General features: G+C 44.7%; 1 protein-coding gene across 1 annotated transcript; it reads right to left on the bottom strand.

Annotated features, from left to right (window-relative positions):
* Positions 1 to 163: 163 nt before the first annotated feature.
* On the bottom strand, positions 164 to 18,026 carry LOC111964531 (leucine zipper putative tumor suppressor 3-like). Its single transcript, XM_070443479.1, has 9 exons — positions 18,008 to 18,026; positions 17,491 to 17,690; positions 6,775 to 6,882; positions 6,092 to 6,616; positions 4,952 to 5,554; positions 3,938 to 4,066; positions 3,488 to 3,679; positions 2,862 to 3,092; positions 164 to 2,426 (listed from the first exon to the last, which is right to left on the bottom strand). The coding sequence occupies exons 1-9, from the start codon at positions 18,024 to 18,026 to the stop codon at positions 1,590 to 1,592; spliced, it is 2,844 nt and encodes a 947-aa protein (XP_070299580.1). The 3' UTR covers positions 164 to 1,589.
* Between the last annotated feature and the right edge of the window lie 8,873 nt (positions 18,027 to 26,899).

Here is a 26,899-nt window from a genome sequence, read left to right as displayed (position 1 = left end):
TTCTACCGATCCTTGACTTCGGCGATGTCATTTACAAAATAGCCTCCAACACTCTACTCAGCAAATTGGATGCAGTCTATCACAGTGCCATCCGTTTTGTCACCAAAGCCCCATATACTACCCACCACTGCGACCTGTATGCTCTCGTTGGCTGGTCCNAATTGGATGCAGTCTATCACAGTGCCATCCGTTTTGTCACCAAAGCCCCATATACTACCCACCACTGCGACCTGTATGCTCTCGTTGGCTGGTCCTCGCTACATATTCGTTGGCTGGTCCTCGCTACATATTCGTCGCCAAACCCACTGGCTCCAGGTCATCTATAAGTCTTTGCTAGGTAAAGCTCCGCCTTATCTCAGCAACACCCACCCGTAGCATGCGCTCCAGCAGATATATTTCACTGGTCATCCCCAAAGCCAACACCCCCTTTGGCCGCCTTTCGTTCCAGTTCTCTGCTGCCAATGCCTGGAACGAATTGCAAAAATCACTGAAGTTGGAGACATATCTCCCTCACTAACTTTAAGCGTCAGCTGTCAGAGCAGCTTACCGATCGCTGCAGCTGTACACAGCCCATCTGTAAATAGCCCATCCAACCAACTACCTACCTCATCCCCATATTTGTTTTTCTGCTCTTCTGCATACCAGTATTTCTACTTGCACATCCTCATATACACATATATCACTCCAGTGTAAATTGCTAAATTGTAATTAGTTCGCCACTATTGGCCTATTTATTGCCTTACCTCCTTACTTAATTTTGCACGTACTGTATACATATTTTTCTATTGTGTTATTGACTGTACGTTTGTTTATTCCATGTGTAACTCGGTGTTGTTTTTGTCGCACTGCTTTGCTTTATCTTGGCCAGGAACTTGTTCTCAACTGGCCTACCTGGTTAAATAAAGGTGAAATTAATTATATATAAAAAAAAAAGTCAAACTCTATATCATACATTCTCGGTCTTTACACTGTCAGTTATTGTGACAATTTAAAAATAGGCCCATACAGAATCTGCAGGGTAGTTTCCTTATCCCTACTTTTACAGTATTTGACAGCTGTAGTAGTACATGTTTAGTAGTAGTATTTGGCTTGATTTAAATTGATATTTTAAAATTTCACATCATTTCTAGAGACTGCCTTGAGGAGAATCTTTCTCCCACAGACTGTCTTCACTTTATAATATATTAATTTCATGCTAATGACAATGCAACAATAGCTTTTCCAATAGTGTGTTACTCTTGACCCCAATATTCACCCCAACCTAAATGTTCAGTGGATTGCCGATCAATAGAAGTAAAACCTGCATACAGGGTGGCTTGAAGAGCGTCTTTGAAAACCAGTGTAAACTGTTCTTTTCCTCCCCCTTTCCCAGTGGTCCTCCATGCCTCTCTCTGCCATCCATAGTGCAGTGCGTCCTAGGACCGCCCCGGTGTAGCAGTGAGTATAACTATTTAGGACTACAAAATGAATGCTATTGATATGTGATACTGTTTAATTATTGTAAGTGTGTATAAGCTGAATTGAACTGATCTGTAGTGTTCTGGAGGACTATGGATCTAGTGCACATAGAATCTAGATCTCTGTTGATTCTATCCTCTCCAGACGGGTGAGTACCGGCCAGGGAGGGGCCAGCTGGTGGAGGGCGGGAGGGAGCTTCTTGTCCTCAGCAAGGGGAGGTGGGGAGAGAGAGAGGGAGGGTAGGGGAGTGACGGGGGCAGGCNGAGGGAGGGTAGGGGAGTGACGGGGGCAGGCAGGGGGATGGGGGACAGTGGGGGTGGTGAGGTGGGCGAGGGGGTGGTGTTGGTGGAGGTGAGCTTGGAGCCCAGCTGGCCCACGCGGAGCTCCAGGGCCTGGTTCTTCTGCAGGGTCTCCACATAGCTGAGCTGCAGCTGGGCCTGGTACTTGAGCACACGCTCCTTCTCGTCCATCCACACGTGGCGCTCCTTCTTGAAAGTGAGGGCCTGCCGCTCGCGCTGCTGCCGCTCGAGACGCAGCTCGCCTTGGAGGCGCTCCAGCTGCCGACGCAGATCCCCCGCTTCCTCCCACTGCTGGTGGGCCTCCTGGCGCTGCTGGTGGATTTCCTGCCGCAATTGAGCCTCTTGAAGCTGGTGGGCCTCCTGGCGCTGGTGGGCCTCCTGGCGCTGGTGGGCCTCCTGGCGCTGAACTTTAGCTTCATCGCTCTGCAAACTCAGTATGGCATCTGGGGGAGGTACAGGGGGTGGAGGCAGGGCTGGGTAGGAGAAGGCAGAGCCCTCAGGTGGGCTGTGTGGGGAGGAAAGCCCCCCTCTGGTCCTGGATGCTTCCCTGCTTCCTCCGCCACCCCTAGCCTCGATAGCCCTATCCCTCGCACTGAGCTCACCTAGAGCCCGCTTCAGCCCCACCACCTCAGCCTCAAACATGCCCAGCTTGTCCCTCAGCAGAGAAACCTGGAGAGACACAGGGAGGGGAGCAGGAGGGTCAATCAGTAGTTAAAGGAAGAGGAAGTGAGGGTTAATTCACTTGAAGTCCTCACAAGGATAGTATAATAAGGAACATTCTGAGAAGTGGGGACATTTTGCCGGTCCTCACAATGGAAAAGGCAATTTTAGGCTTAGGGGTTAGGTTTATGGTTACAGTTAGGAGTTCGATTTTGTGTTTAAGGGAAAATGGGAATCAATTACTTGGTCCCCAACACACTTTTTTTTGTTCGCGTGCGTGTGTGTGTGTGTGTGTGTGCGTGCGTGCAAGTATTATTTGTGTCTTTCAAAGTGTATGCGAATGCCTGTATCTGTATGCATGTGACTGACCCAAGAGCGCAAAACGTTTGGTGCACAGAGCAGAACAACTCTACAAATTGTAGCTAGTGTTTCAGGTCTGTCTACCTCGGTCAGCGTCCTCTGCAGCTCCCCTTCGCAGCGCTCCAGCTCCAGGCTCTTGGTGCTGTAGGAGTCCTTGAGGCCCAACATGGCCTCTTCCCAGTCCCTCAACTGGGCGTTGGCCTCCTTCAGCTGGCCCCGCAGGGCCACCATCTCCCCCGCCCGCTGGGTCACCTCCGCCTGGCTCTCCCTCAGCTGCTGCTTCAGCAGGGAGATCTCCCCTGCCTTCTGACACACCTGACAGGGAGGGGGAGGAGGGGGATGAAAGATATGGACATGGTTGAAATAGAGATCAACAAGCACCCATGTAAAGGGCATGAGTCTGTGTAATGGATGTGCACTTACAGTATAGGACAGCTACTGCTGCATTGTGTGCTAATGATCAAAAAGCATTTGCACAGAACAAATAGGACACATCTGACCATTGGTTTAGACAGTATTGCCCTTTTGTCATTTTTAGCATGGACATCTAGTATTTATTCTCAGTACTCCTTTTCGCATTCTCACTCTCACTTGTCATGCCCCCTAAAGTTTACCTTCCTCCCAGTTAACTTGTAAACCTCACTCATCTCTCTAGTATCCCACACCCAGCCATACACACCACCCTCTTAACCCCGGGTTCCCTCTCTCACCTCCCATTTGGTCTCCTCCAGGCGTGGCAGGATGTCAGCCTGTTCCTTCCTGTAGTCCAGGCACTTCCTCTCCAGCTCCTCTCTCTGGGCCAGCAGCGCAGCCATCTCCTCGTGCAGGCGTCGCTTGTCCTGCGACAGACGGCTGATCTGGGCCTGCAAGGCACTCTGGGAGCGCTGGGCGCGACGCGTCACCTGGGTAGAAATACATTTGGTAGAATGGAGATTCCCGATCCAAATCAACATTCGACAATGAGTATACTGGAGGCGGCCATATTGAGTGTACTATTGAAATAAGGTAAGTGGGATATTTTATGCACAGAGTTTTACTAAACTACTCCTTAACGCTCATTCTTTGCCTTTCTCAGTGTTTGCCATGCAGCCATGGCAAATGCTATTGTGCTATTGGGAATAGCCTACGACCCCACAATCTATGAAATAAGGAGCCATTACCTGCTGCAGGCGTGAGGCATAATTCTGCCGCAGCTCGTCCATCTGGCGCTCCCATACGCGCTGCTTCTCCTCAAACACCTGGACGATGGCCGCCTCACTCTGGTCCAGGTTACGGCGCATGTGGAGCACCTGGGAGAGGAAGAAAGGAAGTAACTCATCTGTAATTCACATGTAGCTGCAGGAGGTGATGGGGAATTCACAAAATGGCTGCCATCCATCATCGAGGTTACTGCCCCACTAGTCTTTCATATTTCTTTGTACTTCTCATTTGCAATGTCAACGGATGCTGAATATTAATTGATTGATTTTTAGGTGTTCCACTATGTCTCCTTGCATTGTATTGTATGTGGGTAACACATCTCATTCACCATCTACCACCAAGGTGTACCATCCCACTATCACAGATCGCTACCTCCAAGCCCTCAGTACTTGAATAACTTGCACTACTATTTCAGACCAAAAGCCTAATGTGTCTTACCTGCTTGACCGTCAGCTAATAAAAATACGGTTGTCCGCTTGGCGAGTTTAGGGCACACCTACCTGACCAGTTTATCAACTCACCCAACCAGTTTCCCAGCGGTTTTAGTTTCAAGTTTTATTTGTCACATGCACAAGTACTGTGAAATGCTTAACTTTCAAGCCCTTCCCAACAGTGCAGTATTCAATATCAAAATAGTATAACAGATAAATAATTAAAAAAATAAAACAGGAACGTGTAAGCTATGTACGGGTTATTCTTAAGCCATAGACAGTATTAGGTCAACAGTAAGATCACTAGTACAGTTACCTATGCCCTCTATGGGTCATGCAAACTCCTCAAATTTCAAATAACAATTTCTTGTGATTATATAAAATAACTGCATTCACTGTCCTATAGTTGTGATAATTTGCACTACTGGCACTATTTGTTTGTTGCTTTCTTCTACAATATAATCTATTAAATCTCCTCCTGCACCCCCCAGTAGTATCCATTCTTTCTTCTCCCTTTTCCTCTCTCCCTCTGTCTCTACTCACCTCTTGCTCTCTCTCCCATAGCCGATCCTCCAGGTCCTGGATGACGCCATCGGAGGAGGGCGAGGGGCGGAGGGACGGGGGGGCGTCACTCAGGTGGCTGAGCCTCTGATAGGACGAGGAGCTCTTCCCAGAGGAGGAGCGACCACTATCCGAGGTGCTCAGTCCGTTCTGGTATCCACCATTACCGCTAACGCCACCAGACTTGTCCAACTTCTCCAGGGCCCCTGTGGTCCCCAGGCGGTTTATGTGGCTGGTGGAGGCGCTCAGGGGCCCAAGGACAGGCGGGGGCCCGTAGCCTGAGCTGGAGCCAGCGTAGGTGGGCAGGCTGGTTAGAGAGTTCCTCCCTGAGTCGGAGAGGCTCCCCTGACCTCCACCCCTGCTGCCACCACCTCCCCCGCCTCTGGTACCTCCACCCCGGCTGCCAGAGCTGTCTGTGTCTCTGAGGGGTCCTGGTACACTGGGACCCCCACCACCTCCAGCCCCTCCTCCAGCGCTGCGGCCCTCTCCTCCGGTCTGGGGGGGGCACACCAGATTCTGCATGGAATGGAAGCTCTTGGGCACTACAGGCTTGAAGGCAGAGGGGCGGACCAATCCATCGTTGCTCTGGATGGGGGAGGATGGAAAATGGCATTGGTGGTGAAATATAAAGCTAGGATTGTATAACATACATTATCTGACAATTAGGTTGACAGAGATTATGAATATGCTGCTATATGTGTAATTAATTAAGCAGCAAGCATACTGACGCTAAATGTGAATTTCAAATGGGGATTAAGAGCATTTACTGTGGTTTTTTAATGTACCGGTACACAAATTATATGCAGATATACAAAAAACAAATGTCCAGTATGAGAGACCTTTTCAGAAATCTAACAAAGAACAGTAACAGCTAAGTAAAGGCTAATGCTATTAGAATGCATGGAGGAGTTGACGGGAGAGGAGAAATAACTCAGGCAGCTAGGTAACAAAGTACATTATATCAATTTATGACAGCTTTTTATTGCCTGCATCCTAACTCATGTATACACATTCCTGTACAAATACATAAACACACACTTTCAACATGCACCCTCATACTCAACTTACAGCCTGTATTTGGACACACAGAGAAAGACAAAGAGAGAGAGAGCGAGGACTCACCTGAACCTTCTCCAGCTTCCCAGAGATGGGGAGGATGTTGGGGGGGTTGTTATGGTTATCCAGTTTGGCTGCGCTGGCCCCCGCCTCCTTGTACTGAGCTAGTTGTTGGCTACTGTTTCGATCATTGTTCAGCGAGACCTCGTTGTTCCCGCAAATGTCCAAACTCACTGCCCCTCTCGGCACTTCTCGCCCCCCATCACGCCCATCCCTCTGGTCCCGCCCATCACGCCGCCCGCCTCCATTCAAAAACACTGCATTGGACACCTGCCTTTCACTGTTACCCACCGCTGCCGCTGCTCGGTTCCCATTGGAAACGCCCCTATTGCCATTGGAGACTTGTCTGTTTCCATTGTTATGGGCGGGGGGCCTCTCTCGCTCTGCTCTCTCGCAGAGCGGCGGAGGACGCTCGCTGCCGTAGTAAGAAGAAGAGTGCTCCACCGTGGCAAAGCTTCGTTCGTCAGCCGTAGTCCCCTTAGCATGGGTCAGGGTGGAGGTTGCTGAGAGGACCTCTCGATGCTGTAACTCCTATCTTCCAAGCCCCTGCCCCTGTGGGTGGAAGTGGAGGGGGGTGGTGGGGGGGCACGAGGCAGGCTGTTCTGCTGGGTGGTGCGGGTGCCCACGCTCCGCATGGCGATCTCCTGCTGCTATTGCTGCTGGCCAGAGGTGGTGGTCGAGGAGAATACCCCGCTGGCCACAATTCCCATGCCCTGGGGGCGCCCCCCCTCACTCATCCCCCCGCGCTCCACACGTGCCATGATGGAGGGCAGGGAGGCAGCACCAGCCGACACACACTGCAGGACACACAGAGACATCGAGAGGAGAGGGAGAAGGTAAAGAGACACACAAACTGTAAGTACACACACACACGTGCCCACACACAAACACACACTATACGTAACAGAAGGAGGAGGATGAAGAAGTCCTCCAACTGCGATATCTGAGACCATCAGTGCTCGACTTGGGCAGGAGCTGAGTATCGGCACCTCAAATGTTCCACTGCTTGAGCTCCTGTTCCTCTTATAGAATATTAGCTCAAAAGTATTGTGGAGCTCTTGCACCTAAAATGTAAACAGTAAATGTAAACAGTACGGCACCAAATGAGTACCGGCACCTACAGTGCCTTCAGAAAGTATTCATACTCCTCGACTTATTCCACATTTTGTTGTGTTACAGCCTGAATTCAAAATTGATAAAAATAGTTAATTTATTCTCACCCATCTACACACAATACCCCACAATGACAAAGTGAAAAAAAATTGCTTATAATTATTATTATTATTAATTTTTTTACATTTATTTAAATTGACATACAGAAATATCTAATTTCAGAAGTAGTCACACCCCTTTCTTGGACATTACATGTTAGAATCACCTTTGGCAGAGCTTTCTTCAAGCTCTGTCAAATTGGTTGTTGATCATTGCTAGACAATCATTTTCAAGTCTTGCAATAGATATTCAAGCAGATTTAAGTCAAAACTGTAACTCGGCCACCCAGGAACATTCACTGTCTTCTTGATAAGCAACTCCAGTGTGTCCTTCTGCCTTCTGTTTTAGGTTATTGTGCTGCTGAAAGGTGAATACATCTCCCAGTGTCTGGTGGAAAGCAGACTGAAACAGGATTTTCTCTAGGATTTTGCCTGTGCTTAGCTCAAATCCGTTTCTTTTTTTTATCCTGAAAAACTTCCCAGTCCTTAACAATTACAAGCATACCCATAACATGATACAGCCACCACTATGCTTGAAAATATGGAGAGTGGTACTCAGCAATTGGATTTGCTCAAAACATAACACTTTGTATTCAGGACATTGCAGTATTACTTTAGTGCCCTGTTGCAAACATGATGCATGTTTTTGGAATTCTTCCTTCTTTTCACTCTGTCAATTAGATTAGTATTGTGGAGTTTTCTCCTATCAATCAATCAATCAAGTTTATTTTATATAGCCCTTCGTACATCAGCTAATATCTCGAAGTGCTGTACAGAAACCCAGCCTAAAACCCCAAACAGCAAGCAATGCAGGTGTAGAAGCACAGCTATTAAACTCTAGAACGGTTTTAAAGTCCCCATTGGCCTCATGGTGAAATCCCTGAGCAGTTGCCTTCCTTTCTGTCAACCAAGTTAGAAAAGACGCATGTATCTTTGTAGTGACTGGGTGTATTCATAAACCATCCAAAGTGTAATTAATAACTTCACCATGCTCAAAGGGATATTCAGTGTCTGTTTTTTAAATGTTTACTCATCTACCAATAGGTGCCCTTCTTTGCAAAGCATTGGAAAACCTTCCTGGTCTTTGTGGTTGAATGTGTTTGAAATCTACTGCTTGACTGAGTGACCTTACAGACAAATGTATGTGTGGGGTACAAAGATGAGGTAGACATTCGAAAATCATGTTAAACACTATTATTGCACACAGAATGAGTCCATGCAACTGATGGTGACTTATTAAGCACATTTTTACTCCGGAATTTATTTAGGCTTGCCACAACAAAGGTTGAATACCTATTGACAAGAAATTTCAGCTTTTCATTTTTAATAAATGTGTAATTTATTTTTAAACGAGGCACACAATGGTTTCAGACGGCAGTCTATCTCCGCTCTCCCAAAGAGACAGTGACATATTTTTTAGTTCGGTGTGGCGACAGAGCGGCGTTTGAACCAGGGCTAAGGTTACTATTGAGACCACAAACTGACACCCCAAAAATTGTGGTTAATTAAATACTACACACAAACACAAGGAAGAGAGTTAAGGGGTTGACATACTGTACAGTAGACACACACTTCACTAAATAAAATAAAACAACTTTTTACTCCACACATTTTCTCTGACACCCAAAAGTATGTTACATTTTGAATGCTTAGGACAGGGAAATGATCCAATTCACTTATCAAGATAACATCCCTGGTCATCCTTACTGACTCGAATATGGCAGACTCACTATACACACATGCTTCGATTGTAAATTATGTCTGAGTGTTGGGGTGTACCCCTGGCTATCCGTAAAAAAAAAAGAAAAAAGGAAATGGTGCAGTCTGAATTTGCTTAATATAAGGAATTTGAAATGATATATACTTTTAATGTTGATATTTAAGTATTTTAGCAATTACATTTACTTTTGATACTTACAGTACATTCGGAAAGTATTTAGACCCATTGACTTTTTCCACATTTCGTTACATTACAGCATTGTTCTAAAATGCATTAAATTAAATGTTTTCCTCAATCTACACACAATACCCCATAATGAGAAAGTGAAAACAGGTTTAGAAATTTTAGCAAATTTATTAAAAATCTAAACAGAAATAACTTATTTACATAAGTATTCAGACCCTTCTCTATGAGACTCGAAATTGAGCTCAGGTGCATCCTGTTTCCATTGATCATCCTTCTACAGCTTGATTGGAGTCCACCTGTGCTAAATTCAATTGATTGGATATGATTTGGAAAGGTCCGCACTTGTCTATATAAGGTCGCACAGTTGATAGTGCATGTCAGAGCAAAAACCAAGCAATGAGGTTTAAGGAATTGTCCGTAGAGGTCCGAGACAGGATTGTGTCGAGGCATAGATCTGGGGAAGGGTACCAAAACATTTATGCAGCATTGATGGTCCCCAAGAACACAGTGGCCTCCATCATTCTTAAATGGAAGAATTTTGGGAGCACCAAGACTCTTCCTAGAACTGGACGCCCGGCCAAACTGAGCAATTTGGGGAGAATGGTCTTGGTCAGGGAGGTACTCAAGAACCCGATGGGCACTCTGACAGAGCTCCTCTGTGGAGATGGGAGAACCTTCCAGAAGGACAATCATCTCTGCAGCACTCCACCAATCAGGCATTTATGGTAGAGTGGACCAGACGGAAGCCACTCCTCAGTAAAAGGCACATGACAGCCACTTGGAGTTTGCCAAAAGGCACCTAAAGACTCTCAGACCATGAGAAACAAGATTCTCTAGTCTGATGAAACCAAGATTGAACTCTTTGGCCTGAATGCCAAGCATCACATCTGGAGGAAACCTGACACCATCCCTATGGTGAAGCATGCCAAATGCATGCTTTTCAACCGTTCGCTGCCTGCACCCGCACGCCCGACTAGCATCACCACCCTGGACGGTTTCCACTAGAATATGTGGAAATCTATAAGTACCTAGGTGTCTGGCTAGATGCAAACTCTCCTTCCAGACTCATATCAAACATCTCCAATCCAAAATCAAAGCAAGAATCGGCTTTCTATTCCGCAACAAAGCCTCCTTCACTCACGCCGCCAAACTTACCCTAGTAAAACTGACTATCCTACCGATCCTCGACTTCGGCGATGTCATCTACAAAATAGCTTCCAATACTCTACTCAGCAAACTGGATGCAGTTTATCACAGTGCCATTCGTTTTGTTACTAAAGCACCTTATACGACCCACCACTGCGACCTGTATGCCCTAGTCGGCTGGCCCTCGCTACATGTTCGTCGTCAGACCCACTGGCTCCAGGTCATCTACAAGGCTATGCTAGGTAAAGTGCCGCCTTATCTCAGTTCACTGGTCACGATGGCTACACCCACCCGCAACACGCGCTCCAGCAGGTGTATCTCACTGATCATCCCTAAAGCCAAAACCTCATTTGGACGCCTTTCCTTCCAGTTCTCTGCTGCCTGCGACTGGAACGAATTGCAAAAATCTCTGAAGTTGGAGACTTTTATCTCCCTCAACAACTTTAAAAATCTGCTATCCGAGCAGCTAACCGATCGCTGCAGCTGTACATAGTCCATCTGTAAACTACCCACCCAATTTACTACCTCACCCCCCATACTGCTTTTATTTATTTACTTTTCCGCTCTTTTGCACACAAGTATCTCTTCTTGCACATGATCATCTGATGATTTATCACTCCAAGTGTTAATCTGCTAAATTGTAATTATTCGATTTATTGCCTACCTCATGCCTTTTGCACACATTGTATATAGATTCTCTTTTTTTTCTACCATGTTATTGACTTGTTTATTGTTTACTCCATGTGTAACTCTGTGTTGTCTGTTCACACTGCTATGCTTTATCTTGGCCAGGTCGCAGTTGCAAATGAGAACTTGTTCTCAACTAGCCTACCTGGTTAAATAAAGGTGAAATAAAAAATAAAATAAAAAATGGTGGTGGCAGCATCATGCTGTGGGGATGATTTTCAGCAGCAGGGACTGGGAGACTAGTCAGGATCGATGGAAAGATGAACGGACTAAAGTACAGAGAGATCCTTGATAAAAACCTGCTCCAGAGTGCTCAGAACCTCAGACCGGGGTGAAGGTTCACCTTCCAACAGGACAACAACCCGAAGCACACAGCCAAGACAACGTAGGAGTGGCTTCGGGACAAGTCTCTGAATGTCCTTGAGTGGCCCAGCCAGAGCCCGGACTTGAACACAATCTACCATCTCTGGAGAGACCTGAAAATAGCTGTGCAGCGATGCTCCCTATTAGAGGTCGACCGATTATGATTTTTCAACACTGATACCGATACCGATTATTGGAGGACCAAAAAAAGCCGATGCCGATTAATCGGCCCATTTAAAAAAAATGTAATTGTAATAATGACAATTACAACAATACTGAATGAACACTTTTCTTTTACCTTAATATAATACATCAATAAAATCAATTTAGCCTCAAATAAATAATGAAACATGTTCAATTTGGTTTAAATAATGCAAAAACAAAGTGTTGGAGAAGAAAGTAAAAGTGCAATATGTGCCATGTAAGAAAGCTAACGTTTAAGTTCTTTGCTCAGAACATGAGAACATATGAATGAGAAATTAACAGGCACCGCATCGATTATATGCAACGCAGGACACGCTAGATAAACTAGTAATATCAACCATGTGTAGTTAACTAGTGATTATGTTAAGATTAATTGTTTTTTATAAGATAAGTTTAAATGCTAGCTAGCAACTTACCTTGGCTTCTTGCTGCCCTCGCGTAACAGGTAGTCAGCCTGCCATGCAGGCTCCTCGTGGAGTGCAATGTAAGTGCAATGTAAGGCAGGTGGTTAGAGCATTGGACTAGTAACCGGAAGGTTGCAAAAACGAATCCCCAAGCTGACAAGTTAAAAATCTGTCGTTCTGCCCCTGAACAAGGCAGTTAACCCACCGTTCCTAGGCCTTCTTTGAAAATAAGAATGTGTTCTTAACTGACTTGCCTAGTTAAATAATGGTGTAAAAAAAWATATATATATATTTTTTTTTTAAATCGGCCAAATCGTTGTCCAAAAATACCGATTTCCGATTGTTATGAAAACTTGAAATCGGCCCTAATTAATCGGCCATTCCGATTAATCGGTCGACCTCTACTCCCTATCCAACCTGTCAAAGCTTGCGAGGATCTGCAGAGAAGAATGGGAGAAACCCCCTAAATACAGGTGTGCCAAGCTTGTAGCGTCATACCAAAGAAAACTCGAGGCTGCAATCGCTTCCAAAGGTGCTTCAACAAAGTGGTCTGAATACTTATGTAAATGTGATATTTCAGTGTTTTTCTTAATACATTTGCAAAAATGTCTAAAAACCTGTTTTTGCTTTGTCATTATGGAGTATTGTGTGTAGATTGATGAGAATTCGTTTTTTTATAAATACATTTTAGAATAAGGCTGTATCATAACAAAATCTGGAAAAAGTCAAGGGGTCTAAATAGTTTCCGAATGCACTGTACATGTATATGAAGTACATTGAATATTATCCCAAAAATTATGTAAAGGCTAACAATAAAGGACAATTTGCAGTATCAGCAGGAATTTCCCCTTATACAGTTGCACCTTATTCCAAATCATATGAAAATTCATATTCAAATGTGTTTTTTCAGTTGAGAAAATTGTTTATGCAATACAAATGAAAGCACATCTCATATAACTCTAAAAACTGTTGACATTAAAGTGGAACTGACATTTCAGCAACATGAAATCTTTAAAAAATCTGTTCATATACATATACCTTTTTTGCATTTGCAGACAAGCGAGCACTTAGATATGGTCATTTTCACTTTTTCATAAGTTCATAGAATGTTTTGGAATTTAGTGTAATAAGGCATTTGTGAAAATTCTATATTAATATAGTGGGAAAGCAGCCTTGCGTTTGGACAATTAATACACACTGCAGCAAATAAAACCTAATAAAAACAACTGTCTTGTCCAGGACCAGCGTCTACGCAGAACGGTGCGCCATATCCAATCAGAGTTACAGTAGGCCTATATGCAAATAAGCCATTTTCCACACAGGCTTGCCATCATTCACTTTGAACTGGACTGTGTGTTAATAGGCAGCAGCATCAGCGCGACATTAGATAATTAAAACGCATTCACCAAAAGCCACAAAACACACCTGAATGGATTTTTGTAAATATGTAAAAACCATGGGAGCCCTCTTACATTTGTGTATTTTACAGCCCTATTGATCAAACAACCATGAAAAGGTAAGCTCTCTCTCCCTCAGTTGCCTATGCACATCATCAACAATAACAAGATCAACAACTAATTTAATGGTAGTCAGAGCGAGATTAGCTCAAATCTAACAACGGAATATTAGATAAACCCTCTCAAATTTGTTAAACTAGCTGGCTACAAAATTGCACTGAGAAACAGAAAAGTAACCTGCTCGTCCTTCTGCAATTTGCCTGCCAGTGCATGCTTGTCCCAACCTACGTTTTAACAACTGAATGGGAACCTGCCTGCCTTCCTGCCCATTTGATCGATGCCAAATGCATTTGATTGACGACTAAGAGATATGCTAACTGTGGATAACAGTTGTTCAATTTCAGCATAGCTAGCTAAGCGATATACATTTTTTGCTAGCTAACCATATGACACATGGATCTCTAGCTGTAGCCACTGAAAAACGATATGAGGGGGAAAAAGTCACTCACTCACCCACTCCTCCAATGACATGCCATCCTTCCAGCAGCTAGCTAGCTAAAGTTAGGCTCTATGTTTATAGCTCACTAAATAAATAGCTACCTACATAAATAGATACGCTAGTTCAGGGCTGTCAAACTCAATCAGTGCACGGGCCATATAGAAAAAACAACACATTTTCAGGCCAGACATAGCCTATTTGTTTTTACAAAGAAACATGCAACTGCAACCCAAACTGGCTATGGTTTTATTTTGATACAATATGGCCCAATGTCCACGTATGTACATAGCTGTATAGTATTTTAACATTAAAACAAAAGAAGAGATAAATAATATTTGTCCAGCCTTTGCTGCTAAACTTGCAGATGGGCATAATAGGCTGCGACCCTAACCAAAAAGTATTCATGGAAATTTGAGTCAAATTGAAACTTTTTTTATTTTATTTTTTTAAACCTCTTATAAAGTTGGTTTTGAAGCATAGACTGGGACTTTTATATTTTTGACTGATACTACGATTGGCTGTTTGTTTAATATCTGCAAAGTAGTTAATGCTGTCAGTTTAACTTTAAAGGGTTAACAAGTAGCCTAGCTCATCAATAGGATTTATTTGAGTTAATACACGATTACTACTTGATTAGTGTTTCAATCAAAATATTAACTACATTCCACATCTACATGAACAGATGATATATTCAGGATTTGCAATTGAGGTACAATCATAGAAGGAAAGCTTACTGTGCTCACTGCTCACACAATCTTCTTGTGTTGTTCGTTTCACACCCTATCTCACACTATTTGTTGATGTTAGCAGAGCAGGTTTTTTGCACACCTGGTACATTTGCATGTTAACCTATGCCTTCTGTCTTATACACACACGCAAACCGATAAAACACACACACACAAATGCAAACAAATATTCTGTCCCTGAACCACACCCACAGGGAACACCATCTGATTACTCAACTATCACTGATTGAACATTGACCTAAAGGTAATATCTGGATTTATAGTGCATTGTACCAAGTGTAGCCTATACTAGTCCTATCGGGGCAAAGATGCAGCCAAACCATTGAGTGAATTCTCTCTCTCCATTGTCTCTTCATGCCTGAAGACACACATACACACACATGCAAACAAATGAAAATACTCACACCGAGACAAGTTCTTCCCCTGCGCCAATGATAATGACAACAAAAAATATTTATCAACTGTCTGACTATTAGAAGGTGATTGACTCCGCTGACGCCAGTCAGCGGAGTCAATCACCACCTTCCGGAGACACCCGAAACCCCACCTCTTTAAGGAATACCTAGGATAGGATAAAGTAATCCTTCTAATCCCCCCCCCCCCCTTAAAAGAGTTGGATGCACTATTGTAAAGTGGTTGTTCCACTGGATATCATAAGGTGAATGCACCAATTTGTAAGTCGCTCTGGATAAGAGCGTCTGCTAAATTACTTAAATGTAAATGTAGAAGGAAAAACATGGGAGTCAATCATCAATACTTCATTGAGAATAAGGTAATGCAAAGTATTTGTGCATATAAAGTGAGTACATCATGTCTGTGTATGCATCACTGAGTGCAATAAGGAATACACACTATTATCATCATTATTCCGCTGCTCCCTGAACCACAGACAGAGAAACACTATCTGATTACTCAACTATCACTGATTGAACATTGACCTAAAGGTAATATCTGGATTTATAGTGCATTGTACCAAGTGTAGCCTATACTAGTCCTATCAGGGCAAAGATGCAGCCAAACCATTGAGTGAATTCTCTCTCTCCATTGTCTCGTCATGCCTGAATCCAAGACCGTGCACATGAATCTACTATGCTACTTTGCTATAGTAAGGTAAGAATTAACATTCCATCTCAGGTAGGACATGGGAACAGAACCGAATGTGAAAGGGATAGTACTGAATCCTTAGGATAAGGTGCTGTTCAAAACTAGATAGGGTGCGTTACTGCCTCAGGGCCAGTAGAGGGACCTGTTCCAGTGTTGGCTGAGCTGTGGCACGTGCCTACACTCCTCACTTCCACAGTTACACACTCCTAGGCATTACATCATCGGCTCCATACAGAGAGAGCACGCACGCACACACACACACACACACAGGCAAGCACTCTTTCTGGTGTGCCCTCATTCACACACTTACACACTCCTCGAATCTCTCAAAAAGGTAATTCTTCTCAATCTCTTGTCCTGTGCTGAAATGCAGTATGAGGTATTTAGTAGGTGTACACACACCAGCAATACATGTTCTCCCCATATTGTCACTGCATTGTCCATACATAGACCCCTATATACACACAACTCAAATGCAAACAAACTGCCCCCCAAATAAAGTGACCACTGTTCCCACTACACACACACACTTCACTCAAGGCCTCATATAAGCTAGGTCTAGAAGACCTCCAGAGCAGTAACACTGGGCACAGAGGTAAACACTACACAGTAGAATATATTCAATAGGCCTATTTTATCAGAGCTCCCTTGCCATTATCATCAAATTACTGTCCATATACCTACAACTGATATATTAGCCCACACTTTTAGTCCACACACATATACATACATATATACTTATAATATGCTTAATAACATGTCAATAACACAGTATTTGCTACATCTGTTTGGTAGTGATGTAGGCCTAATAAATCAGCCTATTGCCTATGCAAGCTATTCATGTGTATTCCTGTTAAGTGCCAAGGTAGGTCTAAATTCTACTGTAGGACATTTGCTCTTGGTCTGTGAATTTATGCTCTTAATATATAAAAAATGATCTTCATTATTTTTGCAGTAGCTAAAACAACCTCCGTCAACCCTTTCACCGCACAGATGTGCACAGGCAGGGTGACTGTCAGCTGACGCGGCGATGCTAGAGCACAATGGAGAAACATCACTCGTTTCTCCATACCAGCGAAAAAGCCCTAACCCAGCAACGAAGGGCGAGAAGAACGAGATAATTAACATGATCTACCCATTTCCCCCTGCATTTCTTTCGGTTCACGAATTAGGCCTGCATAATGTGCGTGTGGGTCAAGGAAATATCTCTCCCCCGTGGGGGAAGCGGAGGGTCGTGCTCGAGTGAGCGTCGTAAGCTACAACCCGCGCGCACAACCGCTCGCTTTTGCCACATTCCCATCTCGCCGTCTTTACTTTCACTCCAATAAGCAATATGAACAAGAACGGTATCCCTCTCCCTCCTCGCTCTGCCACAACAACATTTGAATCACCCAAATCCTTCTCCCCGTCAGCGTGCAACATGTAAAGCGGCAGGATAATGGATTGGCAATGCAGTGAATGGCGATAAAAATAGAAAAACGCAGGTGTCGATGTGTGCCGCGCTGCGTCGCCTACTAGGTGCGCGTATTTCTCTGTGGAAATGATGGAGTGCTCCGCTCCAACAGCAGCTCCACACTTACTATTAGCGGCAGGCGCAGCACTGTTCCTCGGCACTGTTCCACCCCGATTCGAGGTTCGCAGATAGCGACGGTGGAGTGGGGGTATAGTCTAGGCCTACTCGTGTGGCTCTGGTCGGGGAAGGCTGCAGCCGCTGGTACCCGTAGCAAAGATCGGGTGATTGAGGCATAGAGAGGATGCGTGCATCAGCTGTGTCACACACCCACCTCCGCCCCGCCCCTTCTGATGACCACGACACCGCCCCCTTCTCAGAACGGCACCGCGCCTGCGCCCACACTTCCAGCAACAAAGGTGTGAATTCTTCCTCCACATCAGAATAGCACACAATGTATTGATTTAGTTCCACACGGAATACGTGGAAAACAAATACAGTGGCTCACAGTGTATTGATTTTGTTCCACACAGCATAAGTGGATAACAAATACAGTGGCTATTGCTGGAAAATGGGGACTCTTGCCAATCTTGCAATTTGTCTTTCTGTGTCTCACTATGTATATATTCCTTTGAGTACTGTACAACGGAATTACATATGACCGGGCAGGATAAGTGTGTGCGTGTGCGTACTAGTATACGTGCATGATAAGTGCGTGTGTAGCTCAGAATGCAGTTCTTAGTACCGAGGCTTTGGGCAAACATGATTGCCAGTTCCCAGGGGCAGAGACAGAGCAGAGCTGGCTGTGTTTGTGTAGGTGAGGAACTGGAGCCTGAAAATCAGCCTCACTCAGGACTAGTCAAGAGAGAGGAGGGGTAGGCAGGGAGAAATTGCAGAAAGAGACAAAAGAGAGATATCAAAAGATGAGCAGGGAGAGGGCAGAGCGAGAGAAACTAGCCTATGTTGAAGCTGTAGCAGAACAGAACTGTTAACTTGTCTGTAGATGGATAAGAAGGACCATGCCCTCTCTTCTAAACCTCTGACTGGGTTTACCAAATGCACATGCAGGCATTGAGTTCAAAATCAGAGCTCACACACAAAAAAATGCCTTTATAGGGATTCAAAAACATTACATCATACATTCCAAGCAAAACTAAATGAAAGGGTCGATGAGTATGAGAGTTTCTGGTTTCATTTGAAGTAAATCACATTATTTTCAGTAGCCTTTCCAATGTCAAGAAATGTGTGACTTATTTACCAGTCATAATGCCTTCTTCATACACACTCCACTGTTTGCACACAATCAGAACTATTACAAGCAGTCTTCCACACATAACCCTGTCAACATGATCAGAAAACATCCATGGTCCTTCACATCAGAGGAGGCTGGTGGGAGGAAATATAGGAGGACATTTTCATTGTAATGGCTGGAATGGAATGGTACCAGAAATGTGTAAGTACAATAGCTTTGGTCCAGTTTTTCTCAAGTACTCATTAAAATTGTTACTAGTGGTTGTACTAAATTATCCTCTAATTACACAAGTTGCTTTTGTTTAAATTATGAACCTATCCAGTCAATGTAGCTAGCTAGTAGTAGTAGCTTCTTGACTTCATAAATCTTAGTAAAACAACCAATGGTGTATAGTCGAGGCCATATGCAACCAAAATCAACTTTATTTTGAATTATTTCAATTCACAAGATAGAATTAAAGAGAGCGTCAGTCATCAACTATTTAACCTCTGCAATTCTTGAGCTTGGACGCTGCCATTGGACGCAATGCAACGCAAGCTCAACACGGGCAGTGAAGCAGCGTTCATTAATTTCATAGGAAGCATTTTCTCAACGGTTGATGGCAATGCCGGACACCCGATGGCTATAGTGTTGCAGGGCCGTAACACAGACCTGCACACAAGCCACTCTCAAACTACCTATTCAGCACACACACGGCTCACTTTCCCAGTTGTATAGGGACAAACAGGACTGTCAAAACAAGACAAACATACCAGGTTAGCAGAAAAATTGGTTAATGCTTGCATAGCACACACACACACAAAAAAGCAAAAATATATGACTGTTGTCACCACGCATATGGTGATCCACATCCAATCTGGACATTAAAACACACAACATGCATTCACATTTCATGCTGTACTGATCTACTACTACAGCTCACACACCTGTCAGTTCTCTTGGGGCTCCCGAGTGGTGCAGTGGTCTAAGGCACTGAAAGAAAGATGTGTTGGCATCAAGTAATTGTCTCTGGCCCCCTCCCAGTTTGGGGGAGTGAAGAGGTCTACAGCAAAGTCTCACAACTCAATCGCTGGTTGAAAACTGTTTTCTGCCCCTCCCAAAAGATAGAATTTGTAGATAATTGGCCCTTTTTCTGGGACTCACCCACAAACAGGACCAAGCCTGGCCTGTTGAGGAGTGACGGACTCCATCCTAGCTGGAGGGGTGCTCTCATCTTATCTACGAACATAGACAGGGCTCTAACTCCCCTAGCTCTACAATGAAATAGGGTGCAGGCCAGGCAGCAGGCTGTTAGCCAGCCTGCCAGCTTAGTGGAGTCTGCCATTAGCACAGTCAGTGTAGTCAGCTCAGCTATCCCCATTGAGACCGTGTCTGTGCCTCAACCTAGGTTGAGCAAAACTAAACATGGCGGTGTTTGCCTTACCAATCTCACTGGAATAAAGACCTCCTCCATTCCTGCCATTATTGAAAGAGATTGTGATACCTCACATCTCAAAATAGGGCTACTTAATGTTAGATCCCTCACTTCCAAGGCAGTTATAGTCAATGAACTAATCACTGATCATAATCTTGATGTGATTGGCCTGACTGAAACATGGCTTAAGCCTGATGAATTTACTGTGTTAAATGAGGCCTCACCTTCTGGTTACACTAGTGACCATATCCCCCGCGCATCCCGCAAAGGCAGAGGTGGTGCTAACATTTATGATAGCAAATTTAAATTTACCAAAAAAAAGACATTTTTGTCTTTTGAGCTTCTAGTCATGAAATCTATGCAGCCTACTCAATCACTTTTTATTTTATTTTTTATAGCTACTGTTTACAGGCCTCCTGGGCCATATACAGCGTTCCTCACTGAGTTCCCTAAATTCCTATCGGACCTTGTAGTCATGGCAGATAATAGTCCACAGACCCACTCCAAAAGGCTTTTGGAGCCATCATCGACTCAGTGGGTTTTGTCCAACATGTCTCCGGACCTACTCACTGCCACAGTCATACTCTGGACCTAGTTTTGTCCCGTGGAATAAATGTTGTGGATCTTAATGTTTTACCTCATAATCCTGGACTATCAGACCACCATTTTATTATGTTTGTAATAGCAACAAATAATCTGCTCAGACCCCAACCAAGGATCATCAAAAGTCATGCTATAAATTCTTGGACAACCCAAAGATTCCTAGATGCCCTTCCAGACTCCCTCCGCCTATCCAAGGACGTCAGAGTACAAAAATCAGTTAACCACCTAACTGAGGAACTCAATTTAACCTTGCGCAATACCCTAGATGCAGTCGCACCCCTAAAAACAAAAAGCATTTGTCATAAGAAACTAGCTCCCTGGTATACAGAAAATAACCGAGCTCTGAAGCAAGCTTCCAGAAAATTGGAACGGAAATGGCGCCACACCAACAGGAACTCTTCCAACTAGCTTGGAAAGACAGTACCGTGCAGTATCGAAGAGCCCTCACTGCTGCTCGATCATCCTATTTTTCCAACTTAATTGAGGACAATAAGAACAATTCTAAATGTATTTTTCATACTGTCGCAAAGCTAACTAAAAAACAACATTCCCCAAGAGAGGATGGCTTTCACTTGAGCAGTGATACATTCATGAACTTCTTTAAGGAAAAGAACATGATCATTAGAAAGCAAATTACGGACTGCAAATTCCTCCAAAGCGCAGTTGTCCTGAGTCTACACAACTCTGCCAGGACCTAGGATAAAGGGAGACACTCAAGTGTTTTAGTACTATATCTCTTGACACAATGATGAATATAATCATGGCCTCTAAACCTTCAAGCTGCATACTGGACCCTATTCCAACTAAACTACTGAAAGAGCTGCTTCCTGTGATCGGCCCTCCTATGTTGAACATTATAAACGGCTCTCTATCCCCCGGATGTGTACCAAACTCACTAAAAGTGGCAGTAATAAAGCCTCTCTTGAAAAAGCCAAACCTTGACCCAGAAAATATAAAAAACTATCGGCCTATATCGAATCTTCCATTCCTCTAAAAATTTTAGAAAAAGCTGTTGCGCAGCAACTCACTGCCTTCCTGAAGACAAACAATGTATACGAAATGCTTCAGTCTGGTTTTAGACCCCATCATAGCACTGAGACTGCACTTGTGAAGGTGGTAAATTACCTTTTAATGGCGTCAGACCGAGGCTCTGCATCTGTCCTTGTGCTACTAGACCTTAGTGCTGCCTTTGATACCATCGATCACCACATTCTTTTGGAGAGATTGGAAACCCAAATTGGTCTACACGGACAAGTTCTGGCCTGGTTTAGATCTCATCTGTTGGAAAGATATCAGTTTGTCTCTGTGAATGGTTTGTCCTCTGACAAATCAACTGTACATTTCGGTGTTCCTCAACGTTCCGTTTTAGGACCACTATTGTTTTCACTATATATTTTACCTCTTGGTGATGTCATTCGGAAACATAATGTTAACTTTCACTGCTATGCGGATGACACACAGCTGTACATTTTGATGAAACATGGTGAAGTCCCAAAATTGCCCTCGCTGGAAGCCTTTGTTTCAGACATAAGGAAGTGGATGGCTGCAAATGTTCTACTTTTAAACTCGGACAAAACAGAGATGCTTGTTCTAGGTCCCAAGAAACAAAGAGATCTTCTGTTGAATCTGACAATTAATCTTGATGGTTGTACAGTCGTCTCAAATAAAACTGTGAAGGACCTCTGCGTTACTCTGGACCCTGATCTCTCTTTTGATGAACATATCAAGACTGTTTCAAGGACAGCTTTTTTCCATCTACGTAACATTGCAAAAATCTGAAACTTTCTGTCCAAAATTGAACCCATGCTTTTGTCACTTCTAGGTTAGACTACTGCAATGTTCTACTTTCCGGCTACCCGGATAAAGCACTAAATAAACTTCAGTTAGTGCTAAACACGGCTGCTAGAATCTTGACTAGAACCAAAAAATTTGATCATATTACTCCAGTGCTAGCCTCTCTACACTGGCTTCCTGTTAAGGCAAGGGCTGATTTCAAGGTTTTACTGCTAACCTACAAAGCATTACATGGGCTTGCTCCTACCTATCTTTCCGATTTGGTCCTGCCGTACATACCTACACGTACTCTACAGTCACAAGACGCAGGCCTCCTAAGGGCCTCTAAAAGTTCTAAGCAAACAGCTGGAGGCAGGGCTTTCTCCTATAGAGATCCATTTTTATGGAATGGTCTGCCTACCCATGTGAGAGACGCAGACTCGGTCTCAACCTTTAAGTCTTTATTGAAGACTCATCTCTTCAGTAGGTCCTATGATTGAGTGTAGTCTGGCCCAGGAGTGTGAAGGTGAAMRGAAAGGCWCTGGAGCAACGAACCGCCMTTGCTGTCTCTGCCTGGCCGGTTCCCYTCTCKCCACTGGGATTCTYTGCCTCTAACCCTATTACAGGGGCTGATTCACTGGCTTACTGGTGCTCTTCCATGCCGTCCCTAGGAGGGGTGCGTCACTTGAGTGGGTTGAGTCACTGACGTGATCTGTCTGGGTTGGCGCCCCCCCTTGGGTTGTGCCGTGGCGGAGATCTTTGTGGGCTATACTCCGCCTTGTCGGTGGTGGTTGAAGATATCCCTCTAGTGGTGTGGGGGCTGTGCTTTGGCAAAGTGGGTGGGGTTATATCCTGCCTGTTCGGGGGTATCGTCGGATGGGCCCACAGTGTCTCCCGACCTCTCCTGTCTCAGCCTTCAGTATTTATGCTGCAGTAGTTTGTGTGTCAGGGGGCTAGGGTCAGTCTGTTATATCTGGAGTATTTCTCCTGTCTTATCCGGTGTCCTGTGTGAATTTAAGTATGCTCTTTCTTTCTTTCTTGGCCATGTTCTGTTATAATCTCCACCCGGCACAGCCAGAAGAGGACTGGCTACCCCTCATAGCCTGGTTCCTCTCTAGGTTTCTTCCTAGGTTCTGGGCCTTTCTAGGGAGTTTTTCCTAGCCACAGTGCTTCTACACCTACATTGCTTGCTGTTTGGGGTTTTAGGCTGGGTTTCTGTACAGCACTTTGAGAAATCAGCTGATGTAAGAAGGGCTTTATAAAATAAATTTGAAATCTCAGTGCTAGAGGTGTCACTACAGACCATGGTTTGATTCCAGGCTGTATCACAACCAACAGTGATTGGGAGTCCCATGGGGCGGCGCAATATTGGCCCAGCATCATCTGGGTTTGGCTGGGGTAGTCCGTCATTGTAAATAATAATTTGTTAGTAACTGACTTGCCTAGTTATTTTTTTTCTTTGAAGGCCAGCATCCCGGAGTCGCCTCTTCACTGTTGACGTTGAGACTGGTGTTTTGCAGGTACTATTTAATGAAGCTGCCAGTTGAGGACTTGTGAGGAGTCTGTTTCTCAAACTAGATACTCATGTACTTGTACTCTTGCTCAGCACCGGGGTCTCCCAGTCTTTCTATTCTGGTTAGAGCCAGTTTGCGCTGTTCTGTGAAGGGAGTAGTACACAGCGTTGTACGAGATCTTCAGTTTCTTGGCAATTTCTCGCATGGAATAGCCTTCATTTCTCAGAACAAGATTAGACTGACGAGTTTCAGAAGAAAGGGCTTTGTTTCTGACCATTTTGAGCCTTTTATCGAGAACCCACAAATGCTGATGCTCCGGATACTCAACTAGTCTAAAGGCCAGTTTTATTGCTAATTTAAAATCAGCACAACAGTGTTCAGCTGTGCTAACATAATTGCAAAAGGGTTTTCTAACGATGAATTCGCTTTTTAAAATGCTAAACTTGGATTAGCTAACACAACGTACCATTGGAACACAGGAGTGATGGTTGCTGATAATGGGCCTTTGTACGCCTAAATCTGCAATTTCCAGCTACAATTGTCATTTCATATCAAATCAAATGTTATTAGTCACATGCGCCGAATACAACAGGTGTAGACCTTACAGTGAAATGCTTACTTACGAGCCCCTAACCAACAGTGCAGTTTAAAAAAAATACAGATAAGAATAAGAGATACAAGTAACAAGAAATTAAAGAGCAGCAGTAAAAAATAACATATACAGGGGGGTGCCGGTACAGAGTCAAGTGACTATGCATAGATGACAACAGAGAGTGGCAGTGGTGTGGAGAGGGGGGGAGGGCAATGCAAATAGTCTGGGTAGCCATTTGACTAGATGTTCAGGAGTCTTATGGCTTGGGGGGTAGAAGCTGTTTAGGAGGCTCTTAGACCAAGACTTTGAGCTCCGGTACCGCTTGCTGTGCGGTAGCAGAGAGAACACTATGACTAGGTTGGCTGGAGTGACAATTTTTAGGGCCTTCCTCTGACACTGCCTGGTATAGAGGTCCTGGATGGCAGGGAGCTTGGCCCCAGTGATGTCCTGGGCCGTTCGCACTACCCTCTGTAGTGCCTTGCGGTCGGAGGCCAAGCAGTTGCCATACCATGCAGTGATGCAACCGGTCAGGCTGCTTTAGATGGTCCAACAGTAGAACCTTTTGAGGATCTGAGGACCCATGCCAAATCTTTTCAGTCTGCTGAGGGGGAATAGTTTTTGTCGTGCCCGCTTCACAACTGTCTTGGTGTGCTTGGACCATGTTAGTTTGTTGGTGATGTGGACACCAAGGAACTTGAAGCTCTCAACCTGCTCCACTGCACCCCCGTCGATGAGAATGGGGGAGTGCTCGGTCCTCTTTTTCCTGTAGTCCACAATCATCTCCTTTGTCTTGATCACGTTGAGGGAGAGGTTGTTGTCCTGGCACCACATGGCCAGGTCTCTGACCTCCTCCCTATAGGCTGTCTCGTTGTTGTCGGTGATCAGGCCTGCCACTGTTGTGTCATCAGCAAATTTAATGGTGTTGGATTCGTGCCTGGCCGTGCAGTCATGAGTGAACAGCGAGTACAGGAGGGGGCTGAGCACGCACCCCTGAGGGGCCCCTGTGTTGAGGATCAGTGTGGCGGATGTGTTGTTACCTACCCTTACCACCTGGGGGCAGCCCGTCAGGAAGTCCAGGATCCTGTTGCAGAGTGAGGTGTTTAGTCGCAGGGTCCTTAGCTTATTGATGAGCTTTGAGGGCACTATGGTGTTGAACGTTGAGCTATAGTTGATGAATAGCATTCTCACATAGGTATTCCTTTTGTCCAGGTGGAAAAGGGTAGTGTGGAGTGCAACAGAAATTGCATCATCTGTGGATCTGTTGGGGCGGTATGCAAATTGATGCAAGTTGATGTGAGGCATGACCAGACTTTCAAAGCACTTCATGGCTACAGACGTGAGTACTACGGGTCGGTAGTCATTTAGGCAGGTTACTTTAGTGTTCTTGGGCACAGGCATTATGGTGGTCTGCTTAAAACATGTTGGTATTACAGATTCGGACAGGGAGAGGTTGAAAATGTCAGTGAAGACACTTGCTAGTTGGTCAGCGTATGCTCGCAGTACACGTCCAGGTAATCCGTCTGGCCCTGTGGTCTTGTGAATGTTGACCTGTTTAAAAGGTCTTACTCACATCGGCTGCGGAGAGCGTGATCACACAGTCTTCCTGTACAGCTGGTGCTCTCATGCATGTTTCAGTGTTATTTGCCTTGAAGCGAGCATAAAAGTAGTTTAGCTCATCTGGTAGGCTCGTGTCACTGGGCTGCGACTCCCTTTGTAGTCTGTAATGGTTTGCAAGCCCTGCCACATCCGACAAGCGTCAGAGCCGGTGTAGTACGACTCGATCTTAGTCCTGTATTGACGCTTTGCCTGTTTGATGCTACGTCGGAGGGCATAGCGGGATTTCTTATAAGCTTCCGGGTCAGAGTCCCGCTCCTTGAAAGCGGCAGCTCTAGCCTTTAGCTCAGTGCGGATGCTGCCTGTAATCCATGGCTTCTGGTTGGGGTATGTACGTACGGTCACTGTGGGGACGACGTCAATGACAGATGTGGTGTACTCCTCAATGCCATTGGAGAAATCCCGGAACATATTCCAGTCTGCTAGCAAAACAGTCCTGTAGCTTAGCATATGCTTCATCTGACCACTTTTTTATTGATCTAGTCACTGGTGCTTTCTGCTTATATTTTTGCTTGTAAGCAGGAATCAGGAGGAAGGAATTATGGTCAGATTTGCCAAATGCAGAGCGAGGGAGAGCTTTGTATGCGTCTGTGTGTGGAGTATAGGTGGTCCAGAGTTCTTTTCCCTCTGGTTGCACATTTAACATGCTGATAGAAATTTGGTAAAACTGATTTAAGTTTCCCTGCATTAAAGTCCCTGGTTACTTGTAGCGCCGCCTCTGGGTGAGCGTTTTCTTGTTTGCTTATGGCGGAATACAACTCATTCAATGCTATTTTAGTGCCAACCTCTAAGGTGGTATGTAAACAGCTATGAAGAATACAGATGAGAACTCTCTCGGTAGGTAGTGTGGTCTTCAGCGTATCATGATATACTCA

Source organism: Salvelinus sp. IW2-2015, linkage group LG5 (assembly GCF_002910315.2).
Source record: "Salvelinus sp. IW2-2015 linkage group LG5, ASM291031v2, whole genome shotgun sequence".
Lineage (NCBI taxonomy): Eukaryota > Metazoa > Chordata > Actinopteri > Salmoniformes > Salmonidae > Salvelinus > Salvelinus sp. IW2-2015.
Note: the sequence above shows the minus strand (reverse complement) of the source record. Positions and strands in the feature narration are given on the sequence as shown.